General features: G+C 54.9%; 1 protein-coding gene across 1 annotated transcript; it reads left to right on the forward strand.

Annotated features, from left to right (window-relative positions):
* Positions 1–1,693: 1,693 nt before the first annotated feature.
* On the forward strand, positions 1,694–11,199 carry LSS (lanosterol synthase). Its single transcript, XM_075710636.1, has 20 exons — positions 1,694–1,787; positions 1,873–1,981; positions 2,381–2,502; positions 2,833–2,929; positions 3,779–3,914; positions 4,139–4,247; positions 4,587–4,705; positions 5,144–5,241; positions 5,377–5,404; positions 6,006–6,062; positions 6,762–6,833; positions 7,539–7,589; positions 7,738–7,887; positions 8,234–8,330; positions 8,540–8,645; positions 9,209–9,274; positions 9,706–9,786; positions 10,083–10,253; positions 10,716–10,794; positions 11,014–11,199. The coding sequence occupies exons 1-20, from the start codon at positions 1,709–1,711 to the stop codon at positions 11,197–11,199; spliced, it is 2,013 nt and encodes a 670-aa protein (XP_075566751.1). The 5' UTR covers positions 1,694–1,708.
* Positions 11,200–14,703: the final 3,504 nt, after the last annotated feature.

Consider the following 14,703-nt stretch of genomic DNA (forward strand, 5'->3'; position numbering starts at 1 on the left):
GGAGCTTTTCTGCAGGTTTGGTGAGCAAAAATGGCTCCCTGAGGCAGCAGCGCCTGGTGGGGCCACAGGGCAGCTGGGGAGCACAGGGGCAGTGGGAGCACAGGCACCCATGGGGCCAGGGTGCACTGTCCCCATGGCTGGCGCTGCATGGAGACATGGTGTCCCCAGCCTCTTGTGGTCCACAAGGATGTGGGCTGGGCACCCAGACTCAGCCAGAGTTGGTTTATAATTTCCATTAACAGAAATCACATGCCTGGGCTTTGGGGGTGCACAGAAGGGGGGACAGTTGCTTTTGGGGTTGGTGCTGTCACCCAAAGGGACAGGGTGGCTGTCGGGGTTGGGGGGGGGTGGGGTGGCACTCCTGGGGAAGTGGTCTCTATGCCTGAGGCAGACATGCGGGGCAGAGGAGCCGGGTCCCGGCTGTTGACAGGGCGATGACATCCCCATGACAGGAGGTGCTGCAAGGAGGGGGACACCCGTGGCAACAGATGTAGCGCCAGGTCCCTGCAGAACCAGGGGCAGCAACACCACGGCACGCCCTGGGGCCGAGCATCAGAGCTGGTTGTGCAGTTGGGGCCGCCAGGTCCAAGGGCAATGCCTGCGGAGCTGAGCCCAGGCTCATGGCCCACAGCCACCCACCCATGCGAAGGCAGGCCCTCAGGGGAAACCACCACGGCTAGGCTGTGAAATGCCATCAACACCCACTCCTTTGGGTGTGTGTCCATCTTTATCAACCACCCGCTTGTCCGGCACCACCATGACCTGCTGCTCGTCACCTGCTCCCCTCCAGATCCCCCTTCCCTGCCAGGCTGCCCACCAGCCCCCACAAAGCATCACCTCCATCGGATCTGTGCAGCAGCCTGCAAAGGGCGTCTCTCTGGTGGAAAGGGAAACTTGCAGCTCTGGTTTAAATAAAGGTGCATTTAATGCCCGTGGTGGCTGCTGGGGCTGGTAGAGGACTTCTGAGCAACGCCACCCACGCAGCCGTGACACGGACAACAGGTACACGCAGGCAGGAGGTTCCCGCCGTCCCTCAGACGAAAGGGCAGCGTCACAGCCGGGTGACAGCCTTGTGAGAGCACCTTTATAGCCCCGTCACCCACCACTGGCAGCGGCCCGCGCGGGCGGGGGCGGGGCGGGGGCGGGGCTGTCGGCCCGGCTCCGCGGCCCCATTGGCTGCCGCCCGTGAGGCGATGTCAGCCCAGGGCGGCGCGGCCTCGGCACCGACCCCGGTCCCGGCCCCGGCCCGGCGGTGATGGGGACGGGGACGGCGATGGTGGCGGACGGCGGGTGGGTGCCAGCGCGGCGGAGGGGAGCCGACAGCGCGGAGCGGGGGTGGCGGCCGCGGCTAACGGTGCCCGTCTCCGGCAGGGCGGTGCGGCGGCGCGGCGGCCCGTGGCGCTCGGCGGCAGCCACAGCGCTGCCCGCCTGGCGGCTACGCTGCGAAGGCGGCCGGCAGCGCTGGCGCTACCTGGGCGACGGCGATGGCGACGACGGCGAGGCGGGCGGCGAATCGCGGCGGGCGCAGACGGCGCTGGAGGAGCACAGCCTCGGCCTGGACACGGTGTGGGGCGGGGGGCCGGGGCGGGGCCGGGCGGTAGGGCCCGGGCCGAGGGGCACCCCCGGCTGAGGCGCTGTGTCCCCGCAGGGCGAGGCGCTGCGGCCCTTGCCGGCGGCCAGCACGGCGCGGGAGGCTGCCCGCAAGGGCATGCGGTTCTACGCCGCCCTGCAGGCCGAGGACGGGCACTGGGCGGGCGACTACGGCGGACCCCTCTTCCTCCTGCCAGGTAGGCCTCGCGGGGCACCTTCCCTGAGAGGTCTGAATGTATTGCACTTGGCTTTGTATAAAAGCCAGCCTGTCTGATCTTCCAGGTCTCCTCATCACATGCCACACTGTCAAGATCCAGCTGCCAGAGGGGTTTCGGAAAGAGATGGTGCGCTACCTGCGCTCCGTGCAGCTCCCGGATGGAGGCTGGGGCCTGTGAGTAGCAAAGATACTTCTTCTAGTGATGGCACCTCCAAGGTCCAGCACTTGGAGCTGCTGTCAAATCTGCCCAGGCTTAGGGAGCAACTCAGCAACTGTGATACCTCTGGGTGGTTGGACTTGCCTGTGTAGCACTCCAGGTACACCTTTTGCCTCAGAAATGGCTGGATCAAGTCTGGCTGCATCTCCTCTGTGGCGCTATATCCCAAAGCATCATGTGTGACAGGGTGGTGCAGAGCAATGTTTCTCTCTGGGTTAGGTGGGTCTCCCCTTTTCCACAATCACCCCTGGCATCCCACTTTGCCCTGACAAAGACAGCCCTCTGCAGCGTGTTGTGTCTGGCTAATGCTAATAGCTGGCTAATGGCTATGCTGTCTCTGTGTATGCACGTGATAGGCATGTGGAAGACAAATCAACAGTGTTTGGCACAGCACTCAATTACATAGCCCTGAGGATCCTGGGGCTTGGACCAGACGACCCTGACATTGTGCGGGCCCGTGTCAACCTGCACAGCAAAGGTCAGCTCTGCTGTGCCCAGCACAGCAGCCGTGGGGCTGGTACACTGGTGAGGTGTCTGGCCAGACCCAAGGGCTGCATGAAACATGGGGGGCTGCCAGGTAGTGGAGAAACTGTTGCTCTTGCTTGCCCTTGATGGCACCTGCATTTTCAATGAATGATGGGAAAGTGTGTTATGTTTTTGTACCATTGCCTCCTTGCCCTTTGTTGGGACATGTCACAGCCTGAGTGGCATGCTCTCAAACATGGGAGAAGTGGACCCTGCGATGGGGAAGAAAGCAGGGAGTTGGCATGGTTGTGTTAACCCTGAAAACTGTTATCACTCTCTGCAGGAGGTGCTGTGGGAATCCCTTCCTGGGGGAAGTTTTGGCTGGCTGTCTTGAATGTTTACAGCTGGGAGGGAATGAACACACTTCTCCCAGAGATGTGGTATGTGTCACCCTCGATGTTGAGGTAGGGGGTATTGTCAGTCCTGCCACCAGCCTCGACCCAGAGCTCCCCCAGGCACTGGTGTTTGCTGGGATAACTCTAGCTATGGCTTGGAACTGAGGGTGCTCAGGCTGCTCGTCAGCTGGGAGACCAGCAGCAAGACCAGCCAGTGGGTGGACAGCACCGAACACTGTGCCGAAGGGACTTGCCAGATCTCAGCCCTGTTAGCTTTACCCATGGGGTTGCCAGTACATCCTTGCGCTCCGTGCCTTCCACCAGTATCTTCGGCCCTTGTGGCCAGCCAGAACTGGGCCGTAGCAGGACAGGACAGCCACATGTAAGGCTGCAAGCTCTAACCCTCACTCGTAGCCTCTCCAGTTACTCGGGGCCACTGGGTGTCAGAGAGGGAAAGGGTGTGATGTTTTCCCTGGGGGAAATCAGGGGCTGCACAGTACCAAAGGCTGCTGGTGCTTTGTCATCAAATGCACTTAACCATCTGTCTGGGCCTCTGCCTTCAAAGTCAGGTGGGGAAGAGAGGGGCCCCTGAACTGACTTCTCCCCTCCCTCCTCTCTGAGCTCAGGACCCTGCCTGCCCTGGGTCAGCTGGGCCAGGAGCAGTGTCTGCTGGCCCCAGTGGGGAGGGAGCAGCCCTGTTGGGGAGGATCTGAGCAGGGCCAGGCTATGTGGATATTCTCTTCTTTTCTCCTGCAGCTGTACCAGCAGCAGCACGCGTAGTACAGGGGATAGGGAAAGGCATGCCCTACTCTGGGCATCCCCCTGTCAGCACATCATATCTCCATGCTGCCCTTGGCCCTTGTTCCTCACAGTAGCACTTTCTGTTGTAAACAGGCTGCTTCCTACATGGTTCCCAGCCCACCCGTCCCGGCTCTGGTGTCACTGCCGCCAAGTTTACCTTCCCATGAGCTACTGTTACGCTAGGCGTCTGTCAGCAGAAGAGGACGAGCTTATACGGAGCTTGCGGCAGGTAAGGAGCTGACCCTGGTGGGGCTCCTGGACAAAGATACATGGCTCCCTGACCACCTGCTGTGCCAGCCATGTCCTTGTAGGCCAGCCTCTGGCTTGCGAAGTGACAGCTTTTATACCCGCACAGTCTCTGTCCAGGCAGCGGAGCCAACTTCCAGCAGTAAGCCGCCTCTGGGTGCTTGCTCCCAGCTTGCCAGGCTGATGCTCTTTGTTGTCTTGTGCCAGGAGCTGTACGTGCAAGACTATGCCAGCATAGACTGGCCAGCCCAGAGGAACAATGTGGCTGCCTGTGATGTGTACACCCCACACAGCTGGCTGCTGGGGGTTGCCTATGGTGAGTGTGGTGTTGTCTGGGGAGCAAGGGCCCTTGCCATGTGAGCCGGTGGTGGTGGAACTGAAGCTGCCTTGTACCATGGGGCTCTTTAGGGTCTACTGCCAGCTACCAGTGTATTCCCTGGAGCTGGGATGGAGACATGGATTGTGTGATCCTTGGGCTTCTCCCTCCATGAGAACAGCAGGGCCTTGTGCCCAGGTCCTCAGGCCACTCTGGCACAGCAGTTCCCATGCTTCCTTCAACTGGTCATCACGTGAGCAGTGGTGCAACCTGCCATAGCAAGTGAATTTGGCTGCATGGGGTGGGTTTTTCACTTCATGTCCCTTTCTTCTTCTGTAGCTATCATGAATGTGTACGAAGCCCACCACAGCACACACCTGCGGCAGCGAGCCATCACAGAGCTGTATGACCACATCAAAGCTGATGACAGATTCACCAAGTGCATCAGCATTGGGCCGGTAGGACACTTACTGTCGATCCTTTAAAAATCTTGCCCTTTGCGCTTTAGGGACCAGCTAGTAGCTCCGCAGCCCTTTGCAATTGTGGCATGTAACCATAATCACTAGATCTTACTCAGGCACAACTTCTGCTGCTCCTAATGCTCCAGAGCTTAATGCTAACAGGGCACAGAAGATGCAGAGAGCATGGGGATAGCTGTGGCCCTAGTGAAGGGTACCTCTCCTTGTGGTCCAGGGAAATGATCTGACAGGAAGCTATGGAGTAATCTCATGGCACCTGCCCCACTAACTCAGCTATGCTGAGTGATGCCACAGATGGAGCTGTTGGGATTAAGCCTGGGACCACCTCTAGACAGCTTTGTGCTGGGTGGGAGAGATACCTTTCTCTGGGTCTGGAAGAAGCTATATCCAGAGCAGTGACAGTGGTGCTCTTGACAGATTTCCAAGACGATCAACATGCTGGTTCGCTGGTTCGTGGATGGGAAGAACTCCCCAGCTTTTCAGGAGCATGTTTCCAGGATCCCCGACTATCTCTGGTAAGGGCTGAACGTGGCCCACCTGGCACAGTGTAGGGCTTGGATTCCTGTGGAGGGAGCACACTGTGGCTCCCAGCCTGCTTCCTGGCACTCTGCTGTGCCTGCGCTGCAGCACTGTGCTCTCTCCTCCCACAGGCTGGGCCTCGACGGCATGAAGATGCAGGTGAAGTGCTGTAGGAGTTCAGCTGTGACTGAGAGGGACCCTGGTGTGCTGGGGCAGCCCATGGAATAATGGGATAGCTTGTTCACTCGGCCTGAGCTCCTGGCATCTCGCCTTTGGTGCCTGATGGCCTTTGTCTCACTGCCACTTCCCCTGGCTGTGCCAGGAATGAGTAATGTCCGTCCTGCTAGTTTGCCTGTCTGTGGCTGTGAGCTGAGGGGGCAGCTCTAGGCCTCCATCCCCTTCATCCTTACAGGTCCTGGGAGAAGGGAAGGAGAAAGACAGGGCCCTGATACTGCATGTGGACTGAGCTGTGCTTCCCTCATAGTCATTTTGACCCTCTGCTCCTCGTTGCTTGCCACCTCTCCTGTCTTGGCTGTGCAGAGAGCAGGTTGAAGCAGCTGTCTCATTTCCTATCCCCTTGCTGTCCCTGAGCTGCCGCATCTGTTCCCTCTATGCCAGCACATCAGCCATCATGCTGGGTGACATAAAACTGAGACACAGGGTGGAGGGAGCTAGTAGGGGTAATGCAGGAGGGATATGCTCCCCACAGCTAGGTCAGGCTGCTGCCAGCACCTGGCCCTCACTATCTGCTTTCTTCCAGGGTACAAATGGATCCCAGCTCTGGGATACTGCCTTTGCCATCCAAGCCTTCTTGGAGGTAATGCACCCTTCAGCGCTATATGCTGCCTTGGGAAAATGGTCTCTCCTGGTGTGTCCCCGAATACCAGCAGCTCCTACTGTGCATCCCCTCAGACCTCTGCTGTGCCAGTTCTGGGCATTGTGTCATATCACTGAGCCCACACGTCTTCTCAGAGCCCACCTCAGCTGTGGTAGGCAGGGTGCCCAGCGCAGCTGGTACAGCCCATCTTTGCCAGCTGCTTCTGAAGCAGGAGGCCACAGTGCTGGCTGAATGGGTCAGGTTAGACTTCCCAGTTGCTGCAGTCTTGTGGTAAAACCCTGGCCCTTCCTCCTTGCTCTGCTTGGCCCCAGAGCATTGCCATTTGGCAGGGACAGTGTGCAGGTCTCCTGCTTTCCTGCATTCGGGCAGAGACAGCTATGGTATGCGTGCTTTTTGGAGGGTGGTGTGATTGCCCTGGTAAGCCCCTAACCTGATCATGCAAATATCTCAGTGTTGCTGGCAATAGTTGTTGGTTCAGTTCTCACTGTAGAGGTTTGTAATGGAAAAAGTAAGCAACGTGTGAATGCAAATCTACAGAAGGGGCTATATGAAGGGCCAGGCATTAATGGCACCTAGATCAGCAGGTCAGCAAGTCCCAGCACATCCTCTTCTTCCTGTGGGGCACATTTGGTGGCCTCAACTCCTTGCTGACTGCTGACTGTGGACCTCTGTTCCTAGGCAGAAGCCCAGAAGATGTCTGAATTCACATCCTGCCTCCAAAATGCCTATGAGTTCCTCCGGTTCACCCAGGTGAGTGGAGCCAGTTGTTGGTGTCTCTCACATGCTGGCTATGCAGACTTGGTTGTTTCTCAGAGCCTGTTGGATGCATCTGTTGCCTTCTGAAGAGCTCTTCTGAAGGGCTGGACTAGCAAAATCCTAGGGACAGCCTCCTGTTTTCTGCTCCCTGTTGCTGGGAGCCATCTTTGGAGCCTGGAGAGGACCTTGGCCAGGCCCAGGGATGTTTTGAGTTGGCTGCCTTGGATAAGAGAGGCTGGAAAACTGAGATCTTAGGCTTCTTTGCCCTTTGTCCTGTCTGGTGCCCACACATTTGAGGCACCCTTCTGGGAAACCCAGACTCCCTGGCTAGTGACTGCCTGAGCTCAGCTCCTGCTGGCCAGGCCAGTGACTCAAGGTGGGGGTCGCCTTCACCAGCAGCTTGGTGCAGATGCTGTCATAAGTCTTGCTCATGGTGCTGCCAATGGGAGCATTGAAAGCAGATGGCTTCCTGGCAGGAAAGCACCCAAAGAGGGGACTTTAGCAGCACTTGCTGAAACCAGGCCAAAATGTGATTTCTCTTCAGCACTCCCTGCTCCAGATCTGACCTCTGTCTACCTCCCTTAGTAAAGGACAGGTGGTGCCTAGTCCCACACAGTTCTGCATCTGCAATGGTTTCAGCCCACAGTCCTGCAGCCAGGCACCTCCAGCCTGCCCTCAGTTGTTTCTTGTCTTCTGCAGATCCCAGAGAACCCACCCGAATACCAGAAATATTATCGCCACATGAACAAGGTACAATGGCTAGAACTGGTCTCTGACAGATGCATGAACAGGGCAGGGATTTGAGCAGAGGGGACAGGAATAAGGGGCAGCACCCATCCTCCTTACAAGAACAGAACAGATCAGGGGAAGGTGCTGAGCCCTCCTGACCCCTTTCCAGGGTGGCTTCCCCTTCAGCACCCGAGACTGTGGCTGGATTGTGGCAGACTGCACAGCAGAGGGACTGAAGTCAGTTATGCTGCTGCAAGAGAAGTGCCCCTTCATAGCCAAGCTTGTCCCCCCTGAGCGCCTCTTTGATGCCGTGAATGTGGTAAGTACTGCAAAAATTAGGGCCAAGGGAAATGCAGGCAGCTAAACTGAGCTAAAATAAGAGAAGTCAAGGCCTGATGAGTTGTTAGATCTGGTATAACTAAGCTAGTACAAGGCCTGTGGCCTAGTATGGCAACACCATATTTATTGTGATATGGAGCTACATATGTGACGTAATGTAATGTGATGGTCCAGATTGGACCTGCCTGTCAGTGTGGTTTGGGACCTGGGCGGTCTGCCAACCCCATGGACTTGTGGGTGTGACTTTGTCCTCACACCTGGCTTGGGGCCAGACTGGGGTGGTACGGCCTGTCAGTCCCAGACCCTCTCTCTGCTTGTCTGGCCAGTTGCTGAGCATGAGGAACTCGGATGGAGGCTTTGCCACATATGAAACCAAGCGAGGAGGCCACTTACTAGAGCTGCTGAACCCCTCAGAGGTGTTTGGTAAGGGGAGCTGTGTGGGGCAGGTCATCCTGTCCCCTGTGAAGGGACACAGTAGACTGGCCTCACTGTGCCCAGTGGGTGCCTGGCTTTGCCACAGGTCCCTCTGAGGGATAAGTGTACCCTGGGTCCAAGGGAGAGGCTGGCAGTGTGTAGCTCGGAGGCTCCCCAGTGGAGGGGCTGTTGCACTGATATCCTTCACCTGCTGGCAGGTGACATAATGATCGACTACACCTACGTGGAGTGCACGTCGGCTGTCATGCAGGCACTGAGACACTTCCATGACAAGTTCCCTGAGCACAGAGCCCCAGAGATCAGGTGAGGCGCTGAGATGAGAGTCGGGTAGGGGAGAAGAGAAGCTGCAATGTCCCATGCTGCCTGCCATGGCCTCTGTTGGCACAGCCCCTGCTGAGCCTTGTCAGGGGTCTTGCCTGGACCTCTGCATTGGCATGGAGCAGCCCCTGCGGTGGCCCTTGGTGTGTGCGTAGCTGGGGTGCTGGTGACTTCTCCAAACTAGAGCCCCCGCTCAAGAGGCTGCGGCCCAGTCTCTCTCAAGGAGCAGCACATAGGCTGTTCGGGATCAGGCTGAGGGAAACTGGTGGAGATCTGCCTGCCTCTGACTTAGCAGTTGCCTTGATCTTGCAGCGAGTTGTAGGCTGGGTCCCCTGCTTGCATGCTGCCATGAGGCAGAAAAGCACCCAACTGGTGCACAATTTGACTCTGAGATCCTGAACAATGTGGCTGCCTGTCTGCATGCTCTTACCTCTTGCAGTCTCTAATAATGGGACCCATCAAAGCCTCAGAGAGGCTGATGAATGCCCTTGATGAAGCAGCCACTGAGTTTGAGCTGCTTCTGAAGTGGGTGTCTTTTTCCTGACCAGAGAGACTCTGCAGAAGGGCCTGGACTTCTGTCGCAAGATGCAGCGAGCCGATGGGTCATGGGAAGGGTAAGCAGTGTTCCCTGTGCCCAGTTTTTCCCTGGCTGCCCCAGTGTGAGAGGGACCATGACAGCAAGCATTCCTGGGTGGCAGGATCTGTGGGAAGGGCAAGTAGGGGATGATCCTCCTCTAGCTCCTGTGCTTTGCTCTCCTTTCCTCTCCCTCCAGCCCAGGTGGAGCTGGCACTTCATGCATTGCACAAGACCCGGACAACCCCTGGGGGCTAGGGTGGCTCCAGCTCCTCTGGTCCCAGAGTGTCTGCTGATGCCTGAGTGAGCTGGGAGCAGGTGCTGGTGGGACTGGGCATGGTTGCGCCATAGGGGAAGGCAGGCTGCAGCTCTATGCCTGGCTCTGCTCTTGCTGTGAACACGGCCGTGTCGCAGCCTGCCTCCACCTGGGGCCTTGAACCCCTGACAGTACCGCCCTCCCCTTCCTCCTAGGAGCTGGGGGGTTTGTTTCACCTATGGCACCTGGTTTGGTCTGGAGGCATTCGCCAGTATGCAGCACACCTACCGCGATGGGTGAGAAGGGGCTGTCTGGTTCCCCTACCCCTACCTGCCTCTTGGGCCCGGACAAGACTCAGTGGTGGGGCTGGGTGGATGCCTTGGCTGCGCATGGGCTCTTCTGCCCCGGGTACTGTTCCTCCCAAACCCCGTGCCTGCAATACAACCAGGGCAGTTGCTGCCTGAGCCTTGAACTCTTGGGGCAGCCCCAGCCATGGGCAGGGCAGAGCACAGCTCGTTTGCAGCTGAGAAACATAGGTGTGCAAACGCTCCTTGTCCCCAGCCCTGTCTGATTCTCTGCCCCATCCTTGCAGGGCTGCATGCCGAGAGGTGGCCCAGGCCTGCCAGTTCCTCCTCTCCAAGCAGATGGCAGATGGCGGGTGGGGAGAGGACTTTGAGTCATGCGAGCAGCGCACGTATGTGCAGAGTGCCATGTCACAGATCCACAACACATGCTGGGCCTTGCTGGGGCTCATGGCTGTCAGGTAGGAGCAGCCCTCACCTATTCAGATACCACCTGGCTCTGAGCGCTCTGTGAGATGGAAGACGCAGGCTGGGTTGTGTGGCAGGGCTGGCACAGGCCCTGGGCCTGGCTGGTGTGGGCCATGCATCCAACTGTGTTTTGTTTGTGACCTCGTCGGTCACAAGCTTCTTGCAATGAGGGACCGGCCTGCGCAGTGGCCAGCAAGGCTCATAATGCCGGGCAGGGGGGAGCCAGTGCAAAGCAAAGGTTTGTCTGTATCACAACCGCAGGCCTCCAGCCTGGGAAAAGGTTGTCGTATTCATAATGTCTGGTGTCCTAGGCTTGTGAGGGGCCTTCCCAAAGCACTCAGCATGCCTGGGAGAAGCTCGGGGCAGCCTGGAGGTGGTTGAGTTCCCTAAGCACATGGATGGTGGTTTACAGACCATTTGTATAAGAGTGCTCACATCTCCCTCGTGCTTTGCAGGTACCCTGACATCGACGTGCTGGAAAGGGGCATCAAAGTGTTGATTGACAAGCAGCTGCCAAATGGGGACTGGCCTCAGGTACATCTTTCCTCTAGTCTTTCCAGGGGGTTCCCTGGTGTTGCAGATGTCCTGGGCATTGTGCAGCAATTGCCTTGTGCAGCCTTCCCTTACCTGGAAGGGAAGCCTCAGGTGGTTTTTGGTGAGGGACTTCAGGAAGGCAGTGAGCTCAGCGCTGCATGCTGGACACACTGTGGTCCCCTGTCACCCATACCATCTTGCTCTCTGTCTCTCTCTCAGGAGAATATTGCTGGGGTATTCAACAAGTCGTGTGCCATCAGTTACACAGCGTACCGCAATGTCTTCCCCATCTGGACACTAGGGCGTTTCTGTCGGCTGCATCCCAACAGCCCTCTTGCTGGGCAGCTGCAATCCAGATCCTCAGCTGGGGTGGAGAAGACCGTGCAGGAGGCCTTGTCTGCGTGAACCTGGGCCATTGCAGATGCCATGGCCTCTGACTTGTCTTAGATAGCAGCTGCTGCATGAGGCCACAGGGGTGTTTCCTGCATAGGATATCTCAGTGCTGATCTTAACACATGGACAGCTGCCTCTGCCAGGGAGGAGTGCTGCTGTGGTGCTGCAGAATGTCTGCTTTCTGCTGAACCTCTTCTAAAAATCCACTTTTAAAGGTTTTTCCCAGGTATATCCTCCCTCAAGGGATATGGAGTGAAGTGCATTTTCAGACCAGTTTGGTGATCTGAGAAGAGAAAGCTGCCAACCTGTGTTGTATTACACATCTAGACAGACCTGGGTAGAGCAAGGCTGCCTTTATCTTTCCCTCATACTGTCCAGGTTGGCTGCGTGCAGCAAGAGCGTGGGATTTCGGGTCTCCCCTGTGCCCAGCATAATGATGGGGTGCACTGCACAATCACTGCTGAGCTGGGCTCTGTGCTGTGCATGCCAGCGACTGCCTTTGAAGTGCTCTCTGCTCCAGAGCCTGTCCCGGGAGGGGAAGGGCACCCGTCCTCCCCGAGACAGGTGGGAAAGAGCAGTGCTTCGCTCAGTTTGCTTACTGTTCTGTTCCCCAGCTTGTGGCAGCTGGCTTCCCAGAGCCTCACAGGTGAAGTCACCAGTATCATTCCCACTTTGAAAAAGGCAAAACTGAAGCAGAAAGCACTGAGGTGGTGAGTGCCAGGGCACAGCCTGGTTCCCTGTGTTCCAGCCTTCCCCCAGCACAGCAGATGCTTCTGTTCAGGCTATGGTGCAGTTGGGCATTCACATTTCATTGTCAGAGTTGGAAGTTGCGTTGATTGACAGGTTAATAAATTACTAATGGTGTTGCAAGTGAAACTTAACTGTGTGTTGGTCTTCTTATGGTCTGTCCCAGTGTGTGTCTCAAACAGAGCGGAGCTTGCACAGCAGCGTTCTGTAACCTCTCTTGGGTCACCTGTCCCCAGTTGTATGGACATCATCTCCACCAACACACAAGCCATGCTTGGAGCCTGTGCCTGCTTCACCCTCCTCCAATGCCTTTGGCCCCAGAAAAATATAATTGAGGAAGCAGCTGACTAAAGGGGAATGATGACACCTCTCCACCTGCTGCTTACACTCATGCAAATAAGCCCAGTGTGCAGTTGGCTGCACTCTCTTGGACTCGTTGCCCACCAGGACCTCCAGTACATTTTTGTAAAGCTGTTCCCCAGTTGGCTGGCCTGTGCTGCTGCATGGGATTATTCCATCCTAGGGGCAAAATACTGTATTTGCCTGGGTCTAACTTAATAGAAGAACCATAGAACCATAGACCTTCCTGTTCAACCCATTTCTTCAGCCTCTGAGAAGCGGCTCTGCTCTGTACCATACCCAGACTGGTAGGGTCTGCAGGCTTGCTAGGCATGCACTCCATCCTCTTGCCTAGGTTGTTAGCTGGAAAGGCTTATTTAAGCAAACTCAACTTGGGCTGTTTTGACAGCCCTGTTTGCCTTTCCAAATTTTCCAAATTCTGGACTCCTTTACACCTGTCTGTGATACTACCCTGCATTTAAAGCACCTCCATATTCTCCATTACAAGCAGGAAGAGGATTCTGTTGTAGTTTTGATTTTGTTTTGGTTTTAAATCATTGTAGGGGAACTTGACAAAACAAAGTGTCCTTTCAACATGTTATTGTAAGTTTGGTTTTTTTCTTTTATTGTATACAGTTTCTTGATACCTAATGCTCCAAGCAACATGGTGTCCCTAGGAATGCTGCAAAGAAGAAGGTGTTTTATCACTAAAAGCCCATTTTCATTATAATTTTGGTTAGTAAGGGGGCAAAGATTTGTGATGTTAGATACCAGATACCAGTTAGCTGCATTTATGCCCTGTACGGATTCTTTTGTTTCCATCTTTGCACAAGATCAGGAGCAGGAAGTGGCAGTTACTAAGCTTTCTTCTAGGTGAAACTGAATTGATTCTAGTGTCACGCGGTTGTGTATCTTGAGAGGATGTGGCTGTTTGGATTTCCACCTAGGTTTTGGCTTGAGAACACATTTCCCTTTAACTAAAGAAAACTAAAGTTGCCTGCAAATTTAATAACCATAAACTGCTGAATGTAATTTATTTTCTGTCCTCCCTTGGGATTCCAGGAACTCTTCACTTTCCTTCAGTTTCAGAGCAGGAAAATGTTCCCTCTGCTTTGCAGTGGGAGGGTCATGCTGAGTAGCGTTATATCACATAAAGCAGAGATACTGGGCAGCAAATAGGTCCTCTCTAAAGGTAAGACAAACCTGTTAGCTTGGGGTTTCAGGCTGAACTCTTTTTTTGTCTTGTTTCTGAGTGAGAGGCAGAAAGGGGGATCATAGACTCATAGAGTATTTCAAGTTGGAAGGGACCCATAAGGATCATCAAGTCCAACTCCCTACTCCTCTCAGGACTACCTAAAACTAAACCATATAACTAAGAGCATTGTCCAGACACTCCTTGGACAGCTCTTTCAGTACCCTGGGGTAAATACCATCAGGCCCCATAGACTTACGTGCATCCAGCTGGAGCAGCAAGTCTCGAACAAGTTTGGAGTTGGCTGGGAGTTTATCATCCCTGCAGTCATGGTTTTCCAACACAGGGCTTTAGGGGTCCCAGGACCCATCATCAGTGTTAGAGACAGAGGCGAAGAAGGCATTAAACGTCTCTGCTTTGTCTACATCCCTATTTGTGAGGTGACCGACTTCATCAAGCAACGGACCAATGTTACAATGTTAGGGATGAGGACAGTCATTTGGGATCCAGGAGAAATTATGTCAAACCCTGCTCCCCCAGCAGCTCTATCTGGCCAGGCTGATCTGCTTTCCTTGGACAGATCTCAAAAGACATACAAGTGCCAAATTCTCATGGGGTTCACAAGTCATCTGGCTCCTTGAGTACCTGTGGGGCTTTGGACCTAGTTTCTGCTTTACACTTGAAGTAGGATTTAATAGCACTTTCTTATCCCCTGATTTTGTCAAGACAGACAAGAGAGACAAAGACCAAAAAAGTCACTATGACAATCCAGATGTTTGATACTTAAGTAATACTTCTCTCATACTGGTACTTAAATAGTACCTTTTTCTTGCTGTCATTGGTTTTTTTGCATGTGGAGTTAGTTTGCAGTTTTCTCTGTTCATATGGCTTCTCTAGTTATACTTGACCCAATTTCCAAAATAGTCCTCATCAGTTTAAAAAAAGAGACTGGTTTTCTATCAGGAGTTAGGAAGCTGGACTTGTTGCTTCTTCAGGTCAATGGCAGTCAGCTTTTCCAGCAATGTGACCAGATCCTTGCCACAAACAGAACCAACATATCTTGCTCTAAAACTAATTTGGTTTCTATGTTGAGTACAAGCCTGTAATTATGATTCCTAAATAGAGTGTGAAAGCTGTTTCCTGTGCATGAGATAAAGGCCATTTTAAATGGATTTTAGGTCTTGATGGTGTCGGTTAATGTTTTAAAGCTGCCCTAGACACTCCTGTAGTTTGAAGCC

Source organism: Pelecanus crispus, chromosome 5 (genome assembly GCF_030463565.1).
Source record: "Pelecanus crispus isolate bPelCri1 chromosome 5, bPelCri1.pri, whole genome shotgun sequence".
NCBI lineage: Eukaryota > Metazoa > Chordata > Aves > Pelecaniformes > Pelecanidae > Pelecanus > Pelecanus crispus.